The sequence below is a fragment of the Monodelphis domestica genome, chromosome 2 (assembly GCF_027887165.1).
Source record: "Monodelphis domestica isolate mMonDom1 chromosome 2, mMonDom1.pri, whole genome shotgun sequence".
NCBI lineage: Eukaryota > Metazoa > Chordata > Mammalia > Didelphimorphia > Didelphidae > Monodelphis > Monodelphis domestica.
In genome coordinates, this window is record NC_077228.1 from 69672450 (window position 1) to 69695999 (window position 23550).

Sequence of the window (23550 nt, forward strand, 5' to 3'; positions counted from 1 at the left end):
TTGCTGAAGGTTTACTTATCATTTTAAGGAAAGGCCCTTATATTTCTTGCTTTCTAGTGTATTTAGTAGGACTGTGTGTTATATTTTGTCAAAGGCCTTTTCTGCATCTATTGCAATAACATAGGATTTCTTTTAGTCTGGTTATAGATATGGTCAGTTATGCTGATAGTTTTCCTAATCCTGGTATAAATTCCACCAGGTCAAAGATTTTTTTTGCATCAATTTTCACTAAGGAAATTGGTCTGTAATTTTCTTTCTCTGTTTTTGGTATATTTGGCTTACCCGTCAGCACCATATTTGTGTCATAAAAAGAATTTGGTAGGACTCTTTCATTGCTTACTTTGCAAATAATTTATATAGTATTGGGAAGTAAGAAAAAAATTTTAAAGGATATGAAAAATTTGAGTGTAGATGTGGGTAGTAGGGGAGGGACTGATAGAGATTTTCTAGATTTTGGCAGCAGCCTTGCTACTTTCCCTGTCTAAATAATACCTAACTTCTCCAGATCTGCTGTGGACTGAATATAAACATGAACTCTCTTTTTTTCTTTTGTGTCCCCATTAGAGCTCGAGCTCCTTGAGACCAATGCCTATCTCAGTTTTCTATTTCTGTTCTTTATTCTTAGCAGTGCTTGGCACATAGGAAACACTTAACACTATTCCATTCTGTTCCATTTTATTCTATAGAGCATGAGTTCTTAACCTGGACTCTGTGAACTTATTTTTAAAATGTTTTCCAAAATTTTATTTTAATTTAATCATTTTTTAAATATTTTGTTTTATGTATTTAAAAACTGTCTTGTAAGAAAGGGTACTTGGGCTTCACCAGACTGCAAAAGTGATCAGTGACATAAAAAAGATCAATCCCTCTGGATCTAGAAAAGGAATCATGATCACAGAAGCACAATATGGCTTCATCTAGAACAGATCATTCTATAGTCTCCTCATTTTCTTGTTAAAAGGAAGAGATCCTATGGGGAGAGCAGCCATATCTGGAAGTGCTTATGATGTGATAAGGAAAAGTATTAATAAAGCCTTTTTTTAAAGAAAAGAAGTGTGCTGGCTAAGAATTGTGATTAGAGTTGTTTTAGAAATGTATATCACTGCTATTGGTTTTCTTTCTGTGAGGCTAAAGTCTCCTAGTAATCATAAAATTATTTCAAGTTTCTTTTGCAATTTTGAGAAGCAGAGTGAGGGTCCTGTTTAATATTTTCTCTCCTTCACACATTTTCCCCCAATCAGAACAGACTCCCAAATGGACCATCTGTTTTTCTCTTTCTACCTTCTCTACCATTACTATTTTGCTCCCCCAGATTGGTACTGCTTTTCCTCATCCCTCCCCCACCATAGACTCTGTGATGGTTGACCTTTTTTGTCACTTTCTATGCTTACCTCTCTCCATCCTTTATCTCCCCCCCAATGAATTAAAAAGTTGTTGAGCAAGCTTGTGTTTTTGACCTCAGTATATTCATGTATTGGTTCTTCTATATGGAAATGTGCAATCCATTGATCAGCTACAATAATGTTTCCAAATCATAGTCCGAACTAAAAGTAAAGTGTCATTTATTTCCCAGCTAAATTGATTCTTGGGTTAGCTCAGTAGGTCCATCTAAGACTGAATTTACAATAAGACTTTACTATATAAGTATTAAATACTAATAGCAATATTCTACTGTTCATGTATATGCAATTCTAGTGAATTGGAGCCTCATTGCTATTCTTCTCACCTGATATTCAATCTAGTACTTAGTTTATTTTTCATTGTTTTTTCCTCCTGGAATTTTCTGGAATTTCATAGAAATCTCTCCTTCTTTATCTCTTAACTTTTGGCTTCTCTGACTTTCTTTGAATCTCAGCTATAAGTCCCCCTTTTGCAAGAATCCTCTCTTGGATCTCTTTAATTTTTGTGCTTTTCCTGTGAGATTTTCTCCAGTTTTCCCTGTTTTAGATGCAACTATGAGTCAGGAAGACTTGGATTCAAGTCTATCCTCTGATCTTAATAGCTATGTTTACTTCTAATTAGCCATTTTCAGTTCATTTCCCATCCTTCTTGACCCCTTTTGCATTTTTCTTGACAAAGATACTCTAGAGGTTTGGCATTCCTTTTCTACCTCATTTTAGAGAAGAGGAAAATGAGGCAAACAGGGTTAAATGACTTGCTCAGGGTCACACAACCAATAAGTGTCTGAGACCAAATTTGAACTCAGGTCTTCCTGACTCTAGACCTGGTATTCTATCCACTGCATGCTACCTACACACAATAGCTCCATTACCCTGGGAAAATCACATACATTCCATTTCCCTCAGTTTCTACAATTGCAAAATGGGGATGATAATAGTACTTACCTTAAATGTTTGTTATGAGGATCAAATGAGATTATATTTATAAAGTCTTCTTTCCTTTCTTTCACATATGCTCCTAGATATAATTTCTCTTTCTGGATAGAAGCTCTACATTCTTGAAACAATACAGAAAATATAGTACTATAATCTTAACATCAGAATTTCCTTTCTGGCAGAGATCTGGGTGCTTAAATAGTAAGTTTTATCCCTGATGACTGAATTGTGTGAAGCATTCTTTATTGACTTAAAATTGAGCAAAAATAAATTGTTAAACATTTTGAGGAAAGGAAAAAGAGTACTACAGATATAAAGAGATTTTTAAAAGTTGACTCCTTTAATTTTTTTTTTGTGGGGTCTATGCCTATGACTTAGTTATTTTAGGAAGCTCCATGATGAAAAAATCTCCCTCTACCTGTACAGGTGAGCAACTGTTCTGCACTTTACAGACTTTGCCTAGTAAAGGAAAGGGTTACTGAGTAATTTAAGTGATTTACACAGGGTCACACAGCCACTTTAATGAGTCAGAGGAGGGACTTTTGAACTTAGGTCATCCTAACTGAGGCTAGATCTCTCAGCACATTATGCTATGCTCTTTCTAAAACTCATTAAAAGTCATTGCAGTTATAAAAAGCACAACGAAGAATGTCAGACTATTTTTATATTCATTTTCTCTTGCAGGAGCTATGTCTTAGGTAAATGTTAAAGCCAACACAATTAAACTTTACCCATGTCTTGTATTTTAGGGTCTAAGTTTGTCTAGTCAACATTTAAATGGATCATACTTTTAAAAAAAATTGTATCACATCAGGTTCCCACCCCAGTCCTGGCTCAGAAAATATAGACACCCCAGAGTACCAAGCTCTCCCTGACCAGTTTGTCATAACTCTGAAGACATTTCCCAAATCCATTTCTCCCATCCACCTTTTATTCTGATTCAAATACTAAATTTGTATTTGTATGGAGAAGGGCATGTACAGATGAAGATAATGTGCTGTCTTTTAAGGACAACTAAGTTCATCATAACATACTATATGGTTCCTTTAACCAATATTTTATCTGAGCTGGTGAGCCAGCTGAACAACCTAAGAAATAAGACATTCTAAAAAGACATTGAACAGCCTTAACCTCCTTCAGCATTTTTCACCCAGGGAGCTATCCAGAGTGCTGGACTACCTTAGCTTGATCCTCTCTTGGTTCTAACTGGAACAGAGCTCTCCAACTCTGACTATATTGAACCTTCCTCCTTTAGACTTTATTACCTCTAGTCCTTGAGGACTTTCCTGTCTGTGTTCATATAAGTAGCCTAGTTTCAGGCTTTCTGTACCTATATTCCATATTCTTCCAGCCCTTCTTTTCTTCCTGCCATGGCTTTTTATTTTTTGTATGTATCTTCTCAGTATGTCACTAGTATCTATCTTTGTTTTTTTCTTTTCCTTTTTTTACCTGCTTGGTAGAATATAGATGTATCCATCCTTCAAATTTCAACCTAATAGTTTATTTAATAAATTTATGTCCTTATTAATGATTCTTAGCAAGTTTTTAGCATTTGTTGAGCCTCACTAAGTGATAAATCATGCTTCTATTTATTCTGTGGTTCAAAGCCAGCTGTTGGAGTACCTTTTAAATACTCTTCTGATTTGCTCTTGAACCAGAAAGGAATTTAATTCCTCTGAGAAGAGTAAAAATAATAAAGAAAGCATGTAGGACCATACAGTTGAAATTAAATAATCACAGCACAAATTCATTTTCTTAGCCATAGTTTTCAATATTGAACCATTTTATAAAAAATGAAGGTTTACTCTCCAGTAGCATATTGGCAGCATTTTAATATACAATACTATTTCCTATTTGTTATGCCATTAATTGATTTAATATATTATAATAATACTAATTATGTTTTGCATATTGTAGAATTGGGAAAGTAGGTGGTCAAATTTTGAAGTCCTCTATTTAATGTTCTACTGCCCATTCAAAATAAGTGTCACTAACTTCTTGGAATGGAGGATATGTCAAAAGATTTAAGCTATATATGGATGAATGAGTACATGAACAATTATTAAACAAGTGTTATGTGCTATTCACTGTGCTAAACTGTGTTTACAGAAACAAAAAAAAGAGATAGTTCCCCTTATACAGGAGCTTAAATTCTAAATGGGGACACATTACACAAAGGAGTGTGTACACTCAAGGATTAGGAGCCCTTTGGTCAGAAATGGTATAAAGATGATGATGATATGGGATTTTAGGGGATACAGTGACTTATTCTTTTCAGAAAGAGTTAATTCAATCATGATTTCAAAACTGAAAGGAGTGATGCTTACTGTAGTAGACATCAGCATGTGGGGACTCATGATTATTAACTGAAGCAGAAATGAAAAGTGAGAATGGCAAAACACAGAGACAGATTGATGAAAAGAAAACCAGGTGAGTAGATTTATTTATGAACAGACCACACAGACCTTTTAAGAGTGAGCAGTCCAAAAATTTATTGGTATAAATCTGCTTTAAAATATCCCATTACATACTACATAGGATAAGTCTCTTTTTAAGTAGAATTCAATTCTACTTACTGGTATGATTCATTCATACCATACAATTCAATTCATACTTACTGGTATGAAAGGAAATGCTCCGAAAAGGCTCAGAAAATCAACAGGATCTAGATATCACAAAGAAACAAATAGAATCAAAGGGAAATAATAGGATAGAAAAAATAATGATCCAAATTCATAGAAATTAACTAGTCTATAAGAGAGCACCATCTGAAATGTCATATCTATATATGTATCAATATCTGTACCCATATATCCTTTTATTCCAGACTTTCTTAATGTCTTTATTTTACTTTATCACTCATAAACCCACAATAATTGTAATCAAAATGACAACAACAACAAAAACAATAGTAGTAGTTATCTTTTGTATAATGCCTACTGTGTGCCAGGCACTATGATGTCTTTATAAATATTACCTCATTTGATCCTCACAATAATGTTGTGTGGTAGGTGATATTATGAGTTTTTTACAGTTGAGGAAACTGAAACAAATAAAGACTAATTGACTTGACCAAAGTTACTCAGTGAATCAATTTCTGAGGGCAGCTTTGAACTCAGCACTTCCCGACATCAGGTCCAGTGCTCTATTGACTGTGCCACATAGCAGCCTGTAAACAGGAATGGGCATAAGTGCACAATATTATTTATACTTTGTGCAAATCTTTTGCCTCATTTCAATCTTTAAAATAACTCATTGTAGCAACTAAATACTCTATACCTTTCAGACAATTCTATCATTGGTAAGATATGATCTGTTGTAGACTATAATTTTCGAAATCCCAAATGTCCTTTCCCTCATATTTCCAAAAAGGATATCCTTGATATGTGTTTAGATCAATGTCATAAAAATGTTATTGTAATGAGAAAACAATTATATGGGTCAATAAATGCCAATGTCTTCCTCTTCACTTTTTTGGTTAATAGTACTCCTCTTCATCTTTTCTCCATTATTTGCTATATTCCCTTCTTTGATATAAATTTAAAATCAATTCTTTTAGGTATTTAAAATTATATTACCTCAAACAGTGATTTGTCCTGCATGCATTTGGTGTATTTTAGACATTCTTCTCAATCTATCCCATCTTCCACACATACAGTTCCTCATGTAGCATGTCAGATGACAAGATACTAGCATTCAGTTATCTGTCACCATTGTATTATAGTAACTGATGAAAAAAATCATATAAATACTACTAAATTTGCTACCTGTTTTAGAAATTTGTGATCATGCTTAGCTAGTCATTTCCCCTATATTTGCTTTTAGAGGGTAATTTTGTGACTACCTATCAGTTATAAAAATTTAGGATTAATTTAATCAATAACACTTCTTTTGATCAGAAAAAGCAAATATACCTAATTGTTTATTTTTTTAAAATGCCCAGGCAGACTATATATTATAATAGAGGAGGATGTTTGTCCTCTCATTTTGTAATTAATTCATGAATAAAAGAAGACCTCTACTATATTCTAAGCATTGTGCTAGGCCATTTCCTCTTGATTTCAAAGAAAGATAAGAGAAGAGAAGAGAGCTTGCATTCTATAGGTCAATGTGCTTTGATTCCTGGTAAACATCAGATATTTAAAACTAGATTTTTTTTTTTAACTTGAGGTCTGTGAACTTTTCCTCTTGATAATTATATTTGAACAAAATTATTTCCCAGATAATCTTATGGATTTTATTTTATGCCTTTTAAATTATTATTCTGAGGAATCCATAGGTTTCACCAGACTTTCAAGAAGGTCTGCAACACAAAACACTGATTAAGAGTGCTTGATTAAAAAAATGATTTGTGTATATCTAGAAAAGGAAGAGGTGATCACTAAAAGCTAGCGTAAATTTACCAAAAATAAATTATGGCAGACTTCTCTCATATCCTTATTAGGCAAGGTTACTAGGGGTGGTGGGTATGGTCTACCTGAACTTAAAGCCAAGCATTTGATGAATCTCTCTAGCTATTTTTGTGGTGAAGAATGAGAAATGCATACTAATTCAGAGGTTTCAAACTTGATGCCCTTGTAGCCTGAACTAGATAAAACTGTAATATCTACTATTTGGTAACATACAACTCCTTCGCTGCAACCAAATAAAAAGAATTATCAAATCATTTTTCCTTTGGACATTAACCAGGAAACTGGATAGCTCCTCATTCTCCTTTAATCTACTCTGCTCTTATAACCCTCACCATTCCAGCTGCGTGTGATTAGGCTCAAGGTTAAAATACTCAGGGTAAATTATTTAAGGGAATAATGGTCATCTTATCCCTGGTTGGGTTATAGGGCTCCAGCTATTAGAGTAGAACTATTTGTGACTTAGTTTCAGCACTGCTGTCGCTGTTTTTAGACAACTGTAGTGTGAAGCTCACTTTAACTGAATTTACCCTTTGATAATACCAGTTACTAAAGATTAGTGCTAGAAATGTCACTTTTAAAAGAAGTCATTTGGACCTTTTTTCTTCCTTTCTATACCAATCTATCTCACTGGAACCACATTTTAATTAGGTTCAGCTCTTGGTGTCATGGGTCCTATTTTATTATTATCAAGAAAGTGTTAATACTCCTAATATTGCATTATAGAGAATTATGCTAATTGAAAATGATTCTGCTTCAATGAAAATTATATGCACAAATGCAATATGTTTTTAGAAAGTCATATATAAACTTAAAATTTATAGATGGAATAGCATTTGATTTAAAAAAAGATGATAATTCTGAATGAGTTCCCATTCTACTTTATTTTGCTCTGATTAACCTGCCATAAATAGTTTCAAAATCGTAGAAAAATTCCATATTATTTTTCTAAAAAAATAAGAACCACAGCTGTTTGGTAAGAATACATTCTTTGAAAAATTAGGAATCAATTAAGCATCTAATTTGAATTAATTTCTGTTCACTGAGAAGACAAATAGGTGGTGCTTAAACTGTGTTAGTTTTATGACAGTTAAGTGCCTTCAGCAGGAGATAATAAATCTTCTCATTCTTTTACCATTTGGCTCTATAGCAGATGTCCTACAGGCTTATAAAAGTGTCCTTTGTTCAAAGTACCTACTAATGGTGTATGAACATGGAGTATGATATCACTGACCACCATATTGGAAGGTTGTGGTGACTGTAGGTTTCCCGTGGTATTCTGGGGGTATCAATTGGGTCTTGGAGAGTAGAAGAGACTATTCCAATCCTAAAGCCCCTTGCAAGTGTTACTGTAATGCAAGGGAAAGATTGCTAAATTTGGAATCAGTGAAACTGAGTTTAAACTGACTCCTGTTTATAATCTGTATTACCTGCCTAAGGCACTTATCAACCTATTAGTGCCTTGGGTTTTTTTTTTTCATCCTTTAAATGAGGGTGATGATTCCATGGACATTGAGATCCCTTTCAAACCTAAATACAGAATGTTCTGGAAGTCTTAGAAAAGTTTTATGGCTTTATAGCTTAAAAGCTATTTTAATAGCCATTAAAGCTTAACATTGCATTTATAGCCAGGTTCAGATTAGTGCTAATAACAAACCTAAAATAGGCAAAATATTTGAATGCAAACTAGATATTTCCAATGTACTTTCAACCAGTTACCATGTTTTACATCATGATAACTTTGAAGACTGACAATCTGAAAACATGGGACCACTTCAAAGGATATGTACTAACAGGGACCTAGCTTTAAGACTTTTGGGACACCTTACCTATGATAACATTATGAGAGAGAAGAGAAACTGCTCTTGTACATGATCATTTTGTAAGACAGAGACCCACTCCTCCTGGAAGTCTTGCTTCACTTTATTAAGGACTTTTCAATGAGTCTCCCACCGCTTCATGGGATAACAATAATGGTAGTATCTGATACTTTAAGGTTTGTGATTACTTTAAAAATCATCTCCTCTAATTCTCATAGCAGCCCTGTGAGATAGATTATTTAATCTCCATTTTAATGATAAAGAAACTAAAACTTAGATTTTGCTCATATTCATATAGTTAGGGATGAGATTTGAACTCAGTTCTTCCGGACTCTAGGCCTAGCACTTTCTCCTCAATACTATCATTTTTTTCCCCACAAAATTTCTTTTCTACAAGAATACCTTGTAACCTTCTAATGGATCCTAGAACTTATCAGTGAAAAGGGATTGGCCTCCTTTTATAGAAGACTCTTGAGGGAGTACTTCATCTTTTTTCAATGCCTCAGAGTTCTAGTTCCATTTCTGCCTCATGGTTCTTGCCTATATCTCTGATGTCATCTAACAGCAACATAGCAGTTGTGGCATACACTCAAGACTAGAGGGGATAGTGTAACTGGAACTAATGTCACAATAAAAATTGCTTGACCATTTGGGTGCCTTCTGGCTCTTCTTTCTCACCATTTCTTAGTTCTCAGCTTCCTGAGTGGCTTAGTCAGTCTATTGTTTCAAGGAACAAGAGGACACCAATGATAAAAACATTTTAATTTTTCTTTCTCCTCTTTTCATCCTCTAGGCTTACTCTGTCTATGATGAAGATATTGGATACTGCCAAGGACAGTCTTTTCTTGCTGCCGTATTGCTGCTCCATGTGAGTAAATTACCATGTAAAATTGAAATAATCACCAAGAACATTAATTTTTACTTTTCTTTATTCTTCCTCTCTCATTGATTGCCTTTTCTTATTAAAGATTACATATAGAATTTTCACAATGGAACATTTCTTCATTTTAACCCATCCTAGTCACACTGAAACTCTTTATTAGGAGAGTGAATTATTGTTCTGGAAATATCTTTAAATGGAGGCTTTTGAGAACTAGTTAATAAGCATTAAAAAAAAAAGAATTGTGATCACAAAAAATCAAGATGGTCATTTAGGTAATGCCAAGCTAATCTCATGTCTGTTTTTGTCAGGATTATTATACTGGTAAATCAGAAGAATCCTTTGGTTATAATTGTCCTGTATTTTAATCAAGTATTTGACAAAAATTTCATGGTATTTTAACATTTTAATGGCATTTTGTTTTAAAATTATAAATATTTCTAGATTTCTCCCACTTTTTGAGATGTTGCTTATAACAAGCAGAAGAACTATGGAAAACTTATAGTAGATGACCGTTTCTAAAAATGTGTACATTCTAATTCTGTAATATCCTCCAATCCTCTTCTAATCCACCCCATTTCATTTTTTTGTGTGTGTGACAAAAACTGGAAAGTAAAGTATAGCCATCGATTAAGAAATGGCTGAATAAATTATGGTATATGACTATGGTGATATACTATTGTGCTATAGAGAAGGAAGAAACATGATTTTAAAGACATAGGAAGACTTTATTAATTGGTAGGGTAAAGTAAATAGAGGCAAAAGAATAATTATTATCACATCAGTCTTAAAAGCTTTTATAAACTAATTAATGAGTAGGACCAGGAGAGCATTTTATACAATAATAAAACAGTTGTAAAGATGATTTTGAAAGCTATAAGATCAGTGAACATTATGAAAACCATCCATGATTCCAAAGGATTTATGATGAAATCCACTTCTCTCCTTCCTGACAGACAAGTAACTGGTTTGGAGTGAAAAATTCTCTCTATATACATATACATATATATATATATATATATATATATATATATATATATATACATGTGTATATATGTGTAAGTATGTATGCATACATGTATATAATCAGCAAGGGAATTTATTGGCCTTGACCGTGCATATTTGTTGCAAGGAATTGCTTTCTTTTTTTTTTCCCAGTGGGATAGAGGATAGGAGGCAGAGAAAATAAATTTCTGCAATTAAAAAAAAACAACAACAACACCTGGATGAATTTAGAATTGAATAAATTTGATTCAAAATATTTATTAATTACCTATCCGTTTGGTTTATGACCTAGCATAATTCAACATAAATCCTAGTGTTCACACAGCTTATAAGTATTGGAAACAGATTTGGAATCCAGGTCTTGCTAATTCTAAGTCCACAGTTTTATTGCCACTATTCCATGCTTATGGATTCAGTTTTAAAAAACTACTTCCATGACTTCTTTGACCAGAGTTTTGTTACTACATTATAGTGTCCAAATAAAAATGAAGTACAAACAAAATGCTTCACCAATTTTTAATTATATTTTTAAAATATAACTACTATATGATCAATATTTACAACAGTTATCAGTCTGCCAATGGTTGTACTATACATGAGGCTAATTTTCAACCCATATCCTCAAAGTAAAACCATATTCATCCTAAGCAGAAAAAAAAGAGAATAGGGAAAAACATTATCCTGTACATTTGAATGGATTTACAAATGAATACCAAAAGAAGTAGATAGTCTCTATGTCCCCTTGTTAATTTTTTTCTTAAAAAGCTCTTTTTTCTTTCTTAAAAATTATAGAGGTATATAGCCAACTTACATTCTGATTCTAATGATCTTGCTTTATTTAAATATTTCAGCAAGTCTTTTTCTTTTCTCTTCTTTTTATGACATCCTGCTATCCTCTCATGTGAACAGACCACACTTTATTCTCCTGTCCTCTTAGGGATATAAAGGTTGCTTCCAGGTTTTCCTATTATGAATAAAAAAAGCTATAAATGTTTTTGTGCTTATAATTTACTTTCTTGTTACTTTTAACATAGAATTGTGGCAATTGAATCATAGGCACAGTTTATTTTTGCAATTCATTGAATATGATGTTTATCTTAAAAGAAGCAAATAAAGAATAAACAAATGATATAACATCTTTCATAGCACATTACTTTGTCAATAAAGCTGCTTTAGTTTAGTCATTGATTTGAATGATTAAGGAAATTTTATGAGTTCTGGTTACATTAAGGAACCTTTGTGCCACTGGAGAAAAGATCATTTTTCCAGGCTATTTGCCTTTGGGGTAGATATCCCTCTTCTTGGTGATAAAGAGATGACTTGGTGGTTTCATCAGACACTTAAAAGGTGGGAAGTTAGTCTGTTTTCTAAGTTGGGGTAGGGAAGAGCATTAGAGTCAGTAAGAAGACCAAAGTTTGAATATTGGCACTCTATTTTGCTAACATTCTTATACTCTGGAAAAATTCCTTTCTTGTGGTTGTTTTAATTTCTTCATCTACCTAAAATGATGGAATTAAGTTGTATCTGTGTTTCTTAGCTTTTTTGTGTCATATGTCTCTGGTAATCTGATGAAGTCTATGAACGCCTCCTCTGAAAAATGTATGTAAATGCATGAAATAAAATACATAGAATTACAAAGTAAACCAATCTAATTGAAATGCAATCATCAAAATATATGTTTTTAAAGTTCGTAGATCCTAAGTTAAGAACTTCTGAGATAGATGATAGATATATCAGGCTGATTATAGCTCTAACTTTCTGTGGCTTTGTGGTTCATCTACACTGACAGTTCCTTGTAGAGAGAATAAATATTCATAATGACTTGAGGTATTGAAGTGTCTTCTGAAAAGTCAGATATTAGATTTTGTTTGCCATAATTTCATTGTAAATTTTATACTGTTTTGTTCATAGTTAATGTCTATATTATCTATATAGGGTACCTGTCAGCTAATTAGACCATTACATAAACTAGAGGGATTACATTAACTGGGAGTTAACTCTATGCTTAAAGAATATCAACAAGTAGGAAAATATGGTATTGTTTAAGAAATAGATGAATTGAGACTTCCGGGTAATCATGGCTGCAATCTAGACGCGGCACGTTTCCTCTCCCCAGCACCGAACGAAATAGACTACATCAAAGGAGCATAAAATCACCTTTGGAGGAACAGAAGGACTCCCCAGTACCCCACAGAGGCAAAGGTACGTGGGGCTTGAACATTTCCACACTAAAATAAGAAGGAAAAGCTTGCACAGAAAAGTGAACTGAGCCGCCCTTCCCCCACCCCACCTCCCCCACTAAACCAGAGTGAGCTACCTGAGCGCTCACCGGGACAGCGAGTGAGTGGGGAGCGTCTCTGTCTGGGGGGGCACTCCAGGGTCCTTGGGAGCTGGGGACTGCCAGGAAAAAACGTCTCAGGGCGCTTTCACTGGAGAAGCCAGCGGACTTCGGGCGGGCTGCGCTGAACAAGGCGCACGGATTATCTGGGCGGAGCTGAATACCTGGGCTCGGAGGCTGGGAAGAACTAGTCTGAAGCAACCTAAATCCACAGAAAAACCACTCTTATAACCCAGACCCCAGACCAAAAAGGAAAGGGAAATAAAACCACCAAAGGGATGGCTCACATGGCCCAAAATCAAGCCTCCAGGAAGAAAGGGAAAAAAGTGACTATTGAAAACTTTTATGGTGGAAGTACCCAAGGGAAAGAGGAGAATGAAGAGGAAATCCAAAAAAATTCAGAACACGCCTCCCAAAATGGAAACTATCAACAAGCTCTGGAAGATCTCAAACTGGAACTTATCCAAAAGATGGAAACCTTCTGGAAAGAAAAATGGGAGAAAGAGATCAGCTGTCTGACAGATAAGACTGCTCAATTGGAAAAAGAACTCGAAGCAGCCAATACAAGGGCAGACAAGGCTGAAAAGCAAATCCAGTCCCTAATGACCAGAATTAAGGACCTCGAAGAAAGTGAGATGATAAAACAGCAAGAATCAATAAAGCAAACCCAAACAATTAATGAATTGGAAGAAAACAGAAAATATCTCACTGAGAAGGTCACGGACCTGGAGAACAGAGGAAGACGAGAAAATCTCCGTATCATCGGTCTCCCAGAAAAACCAGAGGTAAACAACAAATTGGATTTTATTCTAGAGGAGATTATAAAAGAAAATTGCCCCCACGTTCTGGAGCAAGGGGGCAAAATAGAAATAGAAAGGATTCATAGAACACCTTCTATACTAAATCCCCAAAAGACAACGCCTAGGAATGTAATTGCCAAATTCAAGAGCTTCCAAGTAAAGGAGAAAATCCTACAAGAAGCCAAGAAGAAGAGCTTCAGATACAAGGGGGCTCCCATAAGGATCACACATGACTTAGCGGCTAACACACTAAGAGACCGCAAAGCATGGAACACGATATTTAGAAAGGCAAGAGAGCTGGGTCTCCAACCAAGAATCAACTACCCAGCAAAACTGACTATATACTTCCAGGGGAAAGTATGGGCATTCAACAAAATAGAAGATTTCCAAGCATTTGCTAAGAAAAGACCAGAGCTCTGTGGAAAGTTCGATATCCAAGCACAGAAAGCAAGAGAAACATGAAAAGGTAAATATGAAAGAAAGGGAAAAGGAGATAAATCTTATCTTTCTCTTTAAGTCAAACTCTCTTCTATAAGGACTACATTTACATCTAATTATATATATTAATATGTGGGGAAAATGTTTTGTGTAACTCTCATAAATTGTATCATCATAAGAGTAGTTAGAAGAAACATGCATAGGGAAAGATTGGGGAATCAAGAAGATTTGGGGAAAGTTGGGGCAAAAAAAGGAAAAGGGAGGGGGGAACCGTGATAATACTAAGATTAACTTCAAGAAATAGGGGGGGAATCAATAGAATAAACTTTCCCATATAAAGATACACATGGGAAGGGGAGGGGAAGAACTCTCATATGAGAAGGAGAGGAAGAGAGCGTGAAGTGGAAGTACTTAAACCTTACTCTCAGTGAAATCAAATCTGAGAGGGAAGAACATCTAGATCCAGTGGGATCCTGAATTCTATCTTATCCATTAGGGCAAGAAAGAAAGGAAAATTAAGGAGGGGGAGGGGGGAGGGAGCACAAAAAGGGAGGGAAGGAGAGGGGGGAGGGGAAGGGAGCATAAAAAGAGAGGGGCTAGAAAGGGAAGCATCTCAAGGGAGGGGACTAGGGGGACTGACCTAAAGTAAATCACTGGTTCAAAAGGAGAAAGCTAAAGAAGAAAGGTCAGAACTAGGGGAAGACATCAAAATGCCAGCGAATCCACAAATAACAATCATAACTTTGAACGTGAATGGGATGAACTCACCCATAAAACGCAGACAAATAGCAGATTGGATTAGAACACAAAACCCTACCATATGTTGTCTTCAAGAAACACATATGAGACGGGTTGACACTCACAAGGTTAGAATTAAAGGGTGGAGTAAGACCTTTTGGGCCTCAACCGATAGAAAGAAGGCAGGAGTTGCAATCATGATATCTGACAAAGCCAAAGTACAAATAGACCTGATCAAAAGGGACAGGGAAGGTAAATATATTCTGCTAAAAGGAAGTATAGACAATGAGGAAATATCACTAATCAACATGTATGCACCAAATGGTATAGCATCCAAATTTTTAATAGAGAAACTAGGAGAATTGAAGGAGGAATTAGACAGTAAAACCATATTAGTGGGAGACTTGAACCAACCACTATCAAATTTAGATAAATCAAATCAAAAAATAAATAAGAAAGAGGTAAAAGAGGTGAATGAAATCTTAGAAAAATTAGAATTAATAGACATATGGAGAAAAATAAATAGGGACAAAAAAGAATACACCTTCTTTTCAGCACCACATGGCACATTCACAAAAATAGATCATACACTAGGTCATAGAAACATGGCACTTAAATGCAGAAAAGCAGAAATATTAACTGCAGCCTTTTCAGATCACAAGGCAATTAAAATATTGATCGGCAAGGGTACATGGAGACCCAAATCAAAAATTAATTGGAAATTAAATAACATGATACTCCAAAACCATTTAGTTAGAGAAGAAATCATAGAAACAATTAACAATTTCGTTGAAGAAAATGACAACGGCGAAACATCCTTTCAAACCTTATGGGATGCAGCCAAGGCAGTACTTAGAGGAAAATTCATATCCCTGAGTGCATATATTAACAAATTAGGGAGGACAGAGACCAAGGAATTGGAAATGCAAATCAAAAAACTTGAGAATGAACAAATCAAAAACCCCCAGAAGAAAACCATACTAGAGATCCTAAAAATTAAGGGAGAAATTAATAAAATAGAAAGTGACAGAACTATTGAGCTAATAAACAAGACTAGAAGCTGGTACTTTGAAAAAACAGACAAAATAGACAAAGTACTGGTTAATTTAATTAAAAAAAGGAAAGAAGAAAGGCAAATTAATAGCATCAAGAATGAAAAGGGGGATCTCACCTCAAATGAAGAGGAAATTAAGGCAATCATTAAAAACTACTTTGCCCAACTATATGGCAATAAATTTACCAATCTAGGTGATATGGATGAATATTTACAAAAATATAAATTGCCTAGACTAACAGAAGAAGAAATAGTTTTCTTAAATAATCCCATATCAGAAATTGAAATCCATCAAGCCATCAAAGAACTGCCTAAGAAAAAATCCCCAGGGCCTGATGGATTCACCAGTGAATTCTATCAAACATTCAGAGAACAGTTAACCCCAATATTACACAAACTATTCGACATAATAAGCAAAGAGGGAGTCCTACCAAACTCCTTTTATGACACAAGCATGGTACTAATTCCAAAGCCAGGCAGGCCAAAAACAGAGAAAGAAAACTATAGGCCAATCTCCCTAATGAATATAGATGCAAAAATCTTAAATAGGATACTAGCAAAAAGACTCCAGCAAGTGATTAGAAGGGTCATCCACCATGATCAAGTAGGATTCATACCAGGGATGCAGGGCTGGTTCAACATTAGGAAAACTATCCACATAATTGACCACATCAACAAGCAAACCAACAAGAATCACATGATTATCTCAATAGATGCAGAAAAAGCCTTTGATAAAATACAACACCCATTCCTACTAAAAACACTAGAAAGCATAGGAATAGAAGGGTCATTCCTAAAAATAATAAACAGTATATATCTAAAACCATCAGCTAATATCATCTGCAATGGGGATAAACTAAATCCATTCCCATTAAGATCAGGAGTGAAACAAGGATGCCCATTATCACCTCTATTATTTGACATTGTATTAGAAACACTAGCAGTAGCAATTAGAGAAGAAAAAGAAATTGAAGGCATCAAAATAGGCAAGGAGGAGACCAAATTATCACTCTTTGCAGATGACATGATGGTCTACTTAAAGAACCCTAGAGATTCAACCAAAAAGTTAATTGAAATAATCAACAACTTTAGCAAAGTTGCAGGATACAAAATAAACCCACATAAGTCATCAGCATTTCTATATAATTCCAACACAGCTCAGCAGCAAGAACTAGAAAGAGAAATCCCATTCAAAATTACCCAAGACAAAATAAAATACTTAGGAATCTATCTCCCGAGACAAACACAGGATCTATATGAACACAACTACAAAACACTTTCCACACAACTAAAACTAGACTTGAACAATTGGAAGAACATTAACTGCTCATGGGTAGGACGAGCCAATATAATAAAAATGATCATCCTACCCAAACTCATCTATCTATTTAGTGCCATACCCATGGAACTCCCAAAAATTTTTTTTACTGATTTAGAAAAAAACATAACAAAGTTCATTTGGAAAAACAAAAGATCAAGGATACCCAGGGAATTAATGAAAAAAAATACAAAGGAAGGGGGTCTTGCAGTCCCAGATCTCAGACTATATTATAAAGCAGCGGTCATCAAAACAATTTGGTACTGGCTAAGAGACAGAAAGGAGGATCAGTGGAATAGACTGGGGGCAAGCAACCTCAGCAAGACAGTATATGACAAACCCAAAGATCCCAGCTTTTGGGACAAAAATCCACTATTTCATAAAAACTGTTGGGAAAATTGGAGGACAGTGTGGGAAAGATTAGGCTTAGATCAACACCTCACACCCTACACCAAGATAAATTCAAAATGGATGAATGACTTGAACATAAAGAAAGAAACTATAAGAAAATTAGGCGAACACAGAATAGTATACATGTCAGACCTTTGGGAAGGGAAATACTTCAAAACCAAGCAAGAATTAGAAAGAATTACAAAATGCAAAATAAATAATCTGGATTACATCAAATTAAAAAGTTTTTGTACAAACAAAACCAATGTAACCAAAATCAGAAGGGTAGCAACAAATTGGGAAACAATCTTCATAAAAACCTCTGACAAGGGTTTAATTACTAAAATTTATAAAGAACTAAATCAATTGTACAAAAAATCAAGCCATTCTCCAATTGACAAATGGGCAAGGGACATGAACAGGCAATTCTCAGCCAAAGAAATCAAAACTATTAATAAGCACATGAAAAAGTGCTCTACATCTCTTATAATCAGAGAGATGCAAATCAAAACAACTCTGAGGTATCATCTCACACCTAGCAGATTGGCTAACATGACAGCTATGCAAAGTAATGAATGCTGGAGGGGATGTGGCAAAGTGGGGACATTAATTCATTGCTGGTGGAGTTGTGAATTGATCCAACCATTCTGGAGGGCAATTTGGAACTATGCCCAAAGGGCGATAAAAGACTGTCTGCCCTTTGATCCAGCCATAGCACTGCTGGGCTTGTACCCCAAAGAGATAATGGACAAAAAGACTTGTACAAAAATATTCATAGCTGCGCTCTTTGTGGTGGCCAAAAATTGGAAAACGAGGGGATGCCCCTCAATTGGGGAATGGCTAAACAAATTGTGGTATATGTTGGTGATGGAATATTATTGTGCTAAAAGGAATAATAAAGTGGAGGAATTCCATGTGAACTGGAACAACCTCCAGGAAGTGATGCAGAGCGAAAGGAGCAGAACCAGGAAAACATTATACACAGAGACTGATACATTGTGGTACAATCGAAGGTGATGGACTTCTCCATAAGTACCAATGCAATTTCCCTGAACAATCTGCAGGGATCTAAAAAAAAAAAATACTACCCACAAGCAGAGGATAAACTGTGGGAGTAAAAACACCGCTGAAAAGCAACTGCTCGACCACAGGGTTGGAGGAGATAAGACTGAGGAGAGACTCTAAATGAACACTATAATGCAAACTCCAACAACAGGGAAAGGGGTTCGAGTCAAGAACACATGTGATAACCAGTGGAATCATGCGTCGGCTATGGGAGAGGGAAAGGCGGGGGGGGGGGGGGGGGGGGAGGGGGGGGAGGGGAGGAAAAGAAAACGATCTTTGTTTCCAGTGAATAATGTATGAAAACGACCAAATAAAATAATATTAAAATTAAAAAAAAAAAAAAAAAAAGAAATAGATGAATTAAATTTTTTATATTAGGTTCCAGGGAGGTGCAATATAAGGGAGCTATGGCTATTTGGGGGGGGGGGCGCATATATATAGGCTTGTGGCTTGTTTTACTTCTAGAAATTTTTGGCAACTCCATATTAATCATTGTCAAAACCCGCTTCCCTTCATAATGCTGTTCTTTTCTAGACCTACGTTGATTCATATTTTATATTCACAGCCTACTGGGGGGGGATACACAGTGAATGGGATATTTGTAAGACCAGCAAATAATATTGAGGTATAATTATCTTTTTTTCCATGGAGTTTGCCACTTTTAAGATGAGTGCTATTGGATTCAAGTGAAGTACTTTCAGGAAATTAATGAACATCCCTGGTGCTTGAAAATTCCCAGATGGTTTATAAGAGCTTTTAGTACATGTTTATCAAGTAGCTTAGACAGTAGATGGATTATTTATCACAGGAAGAACTGTTCTTTACATGCATGATGCAGTAATACTGATTCATAGGGAGTTATTCACTTAACACTGGGGGAGAATTTTCATGTTCTGATTACTTAAAACCAGTAGGGTCACAGTTTTTCTTTGAAAAATTATTTGATTGCTCTGATATATCTTACAACTTCGATCGTTGGTTATATATTGGTGATCAGCATGTTACATTTGGATTTCAGATGGGATTAAGTACTGTCCCCAGTTTTCTACTGACCATGCTTTTATTCAATTTTGATTAAATTTCATCTAAGTAGATTTCTAATATAAAATCTACTTTAAACAATATTTTATATTTTTCTTGGGAATGTAAATATTTTTGCCTTTGAATTAAATAACCAGTTAAAAATAATTTTTACTCCAATTTATATTTGACATTATTTTAGATATTTTCTAGGTAAAAAAAATCATTGATTTTTTTAATGAGTCTAGAAAGATTCAGAAGTTAATAGACAGATGGGAAATCTCTGGAATACAAATTCGTTACAATACTTCTTACAACTGTGCAAATTTAATAACTTCCAAAGAAAAAAAGGACCTCAGGTAGGAACATGAGGAGGATTAGCTTAAAAATTTCAAAATCGTTATTGTTTTGGGCATGCATTACAGATAAGTTCCTACATATTTTCTTCCCTTGTTTGAAATGGAAATTATAAGGTTTCTGAAAGAGGTGCTAAAGACTATTTTTACCTCACTGAGGCATTCATTCCTCCATACATTCAATATATCAAAAAAACATTTATTAAACATTTACTGTGTGTTTATGGCTGATGATATAAAAAATGTGAAAAGGCAACTTCTCAGCCCTCAAGGACCTCACGTTTTAATGGGGGAGACAACACATACATAACTGTGCACATAGAGGCTAAGGTGGAAAGAAAACCAGGAAGAGAGTTGCTAAGAAGTATATGTGACACTACTATGTACTAAACATTATTGGTATGTTAGATTTATCTTGAAGAATTAAATGGGATTTTTTTTGAAGGACTTTGGAAATCAAAGAGGAAGTTCTAGCAAACAAAGAATAATTAATTCCAATGTTACATAAATTGTTCACAAAACTAGGAAAACTAAATATCTTAACAAACTCCTATGGTAAAAATATAGTATTATATCCATCTGGTAGAGATAAAAGAGAGAAAGAAAACTATTGACCTATATCTCTAAAGATTAATTAACATCAGTGCAAAAAATATGCCCACCTCCACTTTACATCTCTTGCTCTAGGGATAATAATTGAGATCAGTACTACAACTGCTTTTAGAAGAGTATGTCAATAAATTGTCCCATTTCTTTAAATTTGCATAGGCTGACCCACAAGCCTGGAATACAAATTTCCTTGTTGTCTTCTTCCATTTTCATACACCTTGTCCCCCTTAAATATGTAGTTTAAATAGTATTTCTTGCATGAAGTTTTTATTGATTTTCCCAAGTTTTTAGATATTCTTTTCTTTTTCAGATTTTACTGTATTGTGTTTACTTGTATATATGCTATATCACCTTCATTGTACTGTAAACTCTCTGAAAGATAAAATTATTCGTCTTTGTTTATATAGTAGGTGCTTAATAAATGTCTTAAATTATGGTGCCCTTAAAATGTCATTTTCATTTTAAAGTTTTTTACTGTTTTTGTTGTAATTAGCTGTGCTACTTAGCTTGATTGATTTTATGAATATGATTCTGAGATCAAGGTAACAGTTTTCATCTCTCACTAGTTCAGTTAGAATTTTTCGGTTGCAAGCCCATAGACATTGTGTGTAGGTGTGTGTACGTCCCTTAATTACATTGAGAATATAGATGGAAGAATGTATAGACTGGTCATTGTAGTCCCGAAGCCCCTTACTAGTTAAGAAAAATAAAACTTTATAGTATGCACAATATTAATATTACCTTAATCTTAATGCTGGTATGACTACCGCTAACACTGATAATAAATAGTCTCAAAGTAGAATGAGATATTGCTTTTTTATTTTAAAAACTCAGATCTATGTAAAATCATAACCACAATTAATTATTGTATATAAAAATCAATATTCATATTATATTCACAGAGATGGGTGGTGTCTACAAGAATTACCTTCTAAATTGATGCTAAAATATGGTAACTCTCTAGTTTTGTAAATGTTTAGTAATGAATAGAAAATTACTCTATTGCTAAAATAAACCAATTTTTCTCATTTTCCATATTTCATTTAGCTTCCTGCCAGAACAACCTACTTATTTTTCTTCTTATTTATTCATGGTAATCATCATAAACATAATTAAAGGCAGAATGACATAAAATAAATGGAGAGCTGGTCTTAAAGTCAGAATGACATGGGTTCAATGAAATGGGTTCCTACCTGTGACATACTAAAACTGAGGAAGTCTTTGAACCTCTCAGTTGCTCCAGGCAACTCTCAAAGCCTGTAAATTGTTGAGTGAGGAGTTACTCATCCATCTGCATCAGGTCTCAGAGTTTCTTCTCTGAACCCTCCCTTGTGATTTCACAAATGAGTTTGAATTTCATAGTTCTCTGAGGCTCAGTTTGAGCAAAGGAAAATTACATTTGGTCTTGAAGGGAGGAGGATAGTGGCTATTAGAAAGGGCATTATGGAGGTGGTACCAGAATTGGGCCTAAGTGAAAGAACTTATCACAGAATATTTTAATGTGTGTGTGCGGGGGGATTCCATTCCAGATGAAGCCTGGCTTGCTGTCAGCCATGGCATCAAGGTAGGGGAGGCAGGATAAGAAGGAGGAATAGAGTAGTTTGTTTTGACTAGAACATCAAGTTCAAGAATGGATTCTATAAGGTAAATTTAAGTGGAAGTTAGGTTATAGAAGGGCTTGAAGCTCTGGGGACACAAAGGCAAAAACAGTTCTTGCCTTCAAGGAACTCACAATCTAATCTGGGAAAAAAACATATAAACAGTTTTGTACACACAAACTGATAGTATCAACCTGATAACTGGAAATCATTACAGAGGGAAAGGGAATAGGAAAAGACCTTGCAGAAGGCAGAGTTTTCAGTAGGGAAATGAAGGAAGTCTCAGAGGCCAGTGGGCAGACAGGAGGTGAGGAGACAGTTCTGAGCATTGTGGGCAAGCAGCCAAGAATATAGGAAGTTGTTCAGGCATAAGGCTAGCAGTAAGACCTCTTTGTCATATGGTAGCCGAATTCATTCTAGGGGATTCAAGCCCTTGGTTTCTGTTGTTGCTAATTAATTAAACAGTCCAACCATAAACATTAATTACCTATTAAGTGCTACACCCTCTTAAAAGTTGCTTTGCATTTACTTCTCTTTGTACATGTTGTTTTTCCCCTCAGGGAACATAAATTCCTCGAGGGCAGAAATGCTTTTCATTTTTTTCTTTGTATGTCCAGTAACTAACACTGTATTTGGCACCTAAAAGGTACTTCATAAATGTTCTCCAAATGAGTAAGTGAATGTCAAAGGCACTATGCTGGCACATGGCAGACAAAAATTAAACAGTGTCCATCCTCAATGAGTTGAGAGAGACAGAGGAGGGGAGAGGGGGAGGAAAGCGAGGGGGAGAGAGAGCGACATTTTAACATTTGAGTACTGGACAGATAGGTGAGAGAAGACTACTTCAGCTTCAGTGGGACATTTGCACATGGTTTCTTTGCAAAGGCTATTAACTAACCATTTTACATAGGAACAAGCAAACCTTCCCAGTTTGTTCAGTCGTTTTTCTGACATTTGTGATCCCATTTGGAGTTTTTGGGACAAAGATACTAGAATGGTCTGTCATTTCCTTCTCTGGCTCATTTTACAGATGAAGACACTAAAGAAAACAGGGTTAAATGACTTGCCTAGGGTCACACAGCTACTCTATGAGATTTGAAATGAAGGAATCTGACTGACTCCACTCTCTTGTGCCACCCAGCTGCCCATTTTTCTTGCCAGTAGTCTCTGTTTCTTGGTGTCTTTATGTTTCCATGTTTGCCTCTTACAGTTTAGTACTTCAGGAAGAAAAGATCTGAGGCGCAGAGGTTACCTCTTCAATAGATCCATGAAACCTAACTCAGCAGCCAGTTAACAGACTTTTCATTGAAGCACCGTACAAAACCTTGAATCATTCTGTTGGAAAGGAAGTAGTTAAAGGATATATATCTGCCTTG

The 23550-nt window shown here is 35.0% G+C and overlaps 1 protein-coding gene across 5 annotated transcripts in view; it reads left to right on the forward strand.

Moving 5' to 3' along the window:
* The window catches only part of RABGAP1L (RAB GTPase activating protein 1 like), a 705349-nt gene that overhangs the window by 441704 nt on the left and 240095 nt on the right, over nucleotides 1–23550 (forward strand). For all 5 annotated transcript variants that reach the window (XM_007480823.3, XM_056815570.1, XM_056815569.1 and 2 more), the window contains one exon: nucleotides 9359–9433. In XM_007480823.3, the coding sequence (XP_007480885.1) occupies nucleotides 9359–9433 (75 nt within the window). The remainder of the gene's footprint in view (nucleotides 1–9358; nucleotides 9434–23550) is intronic.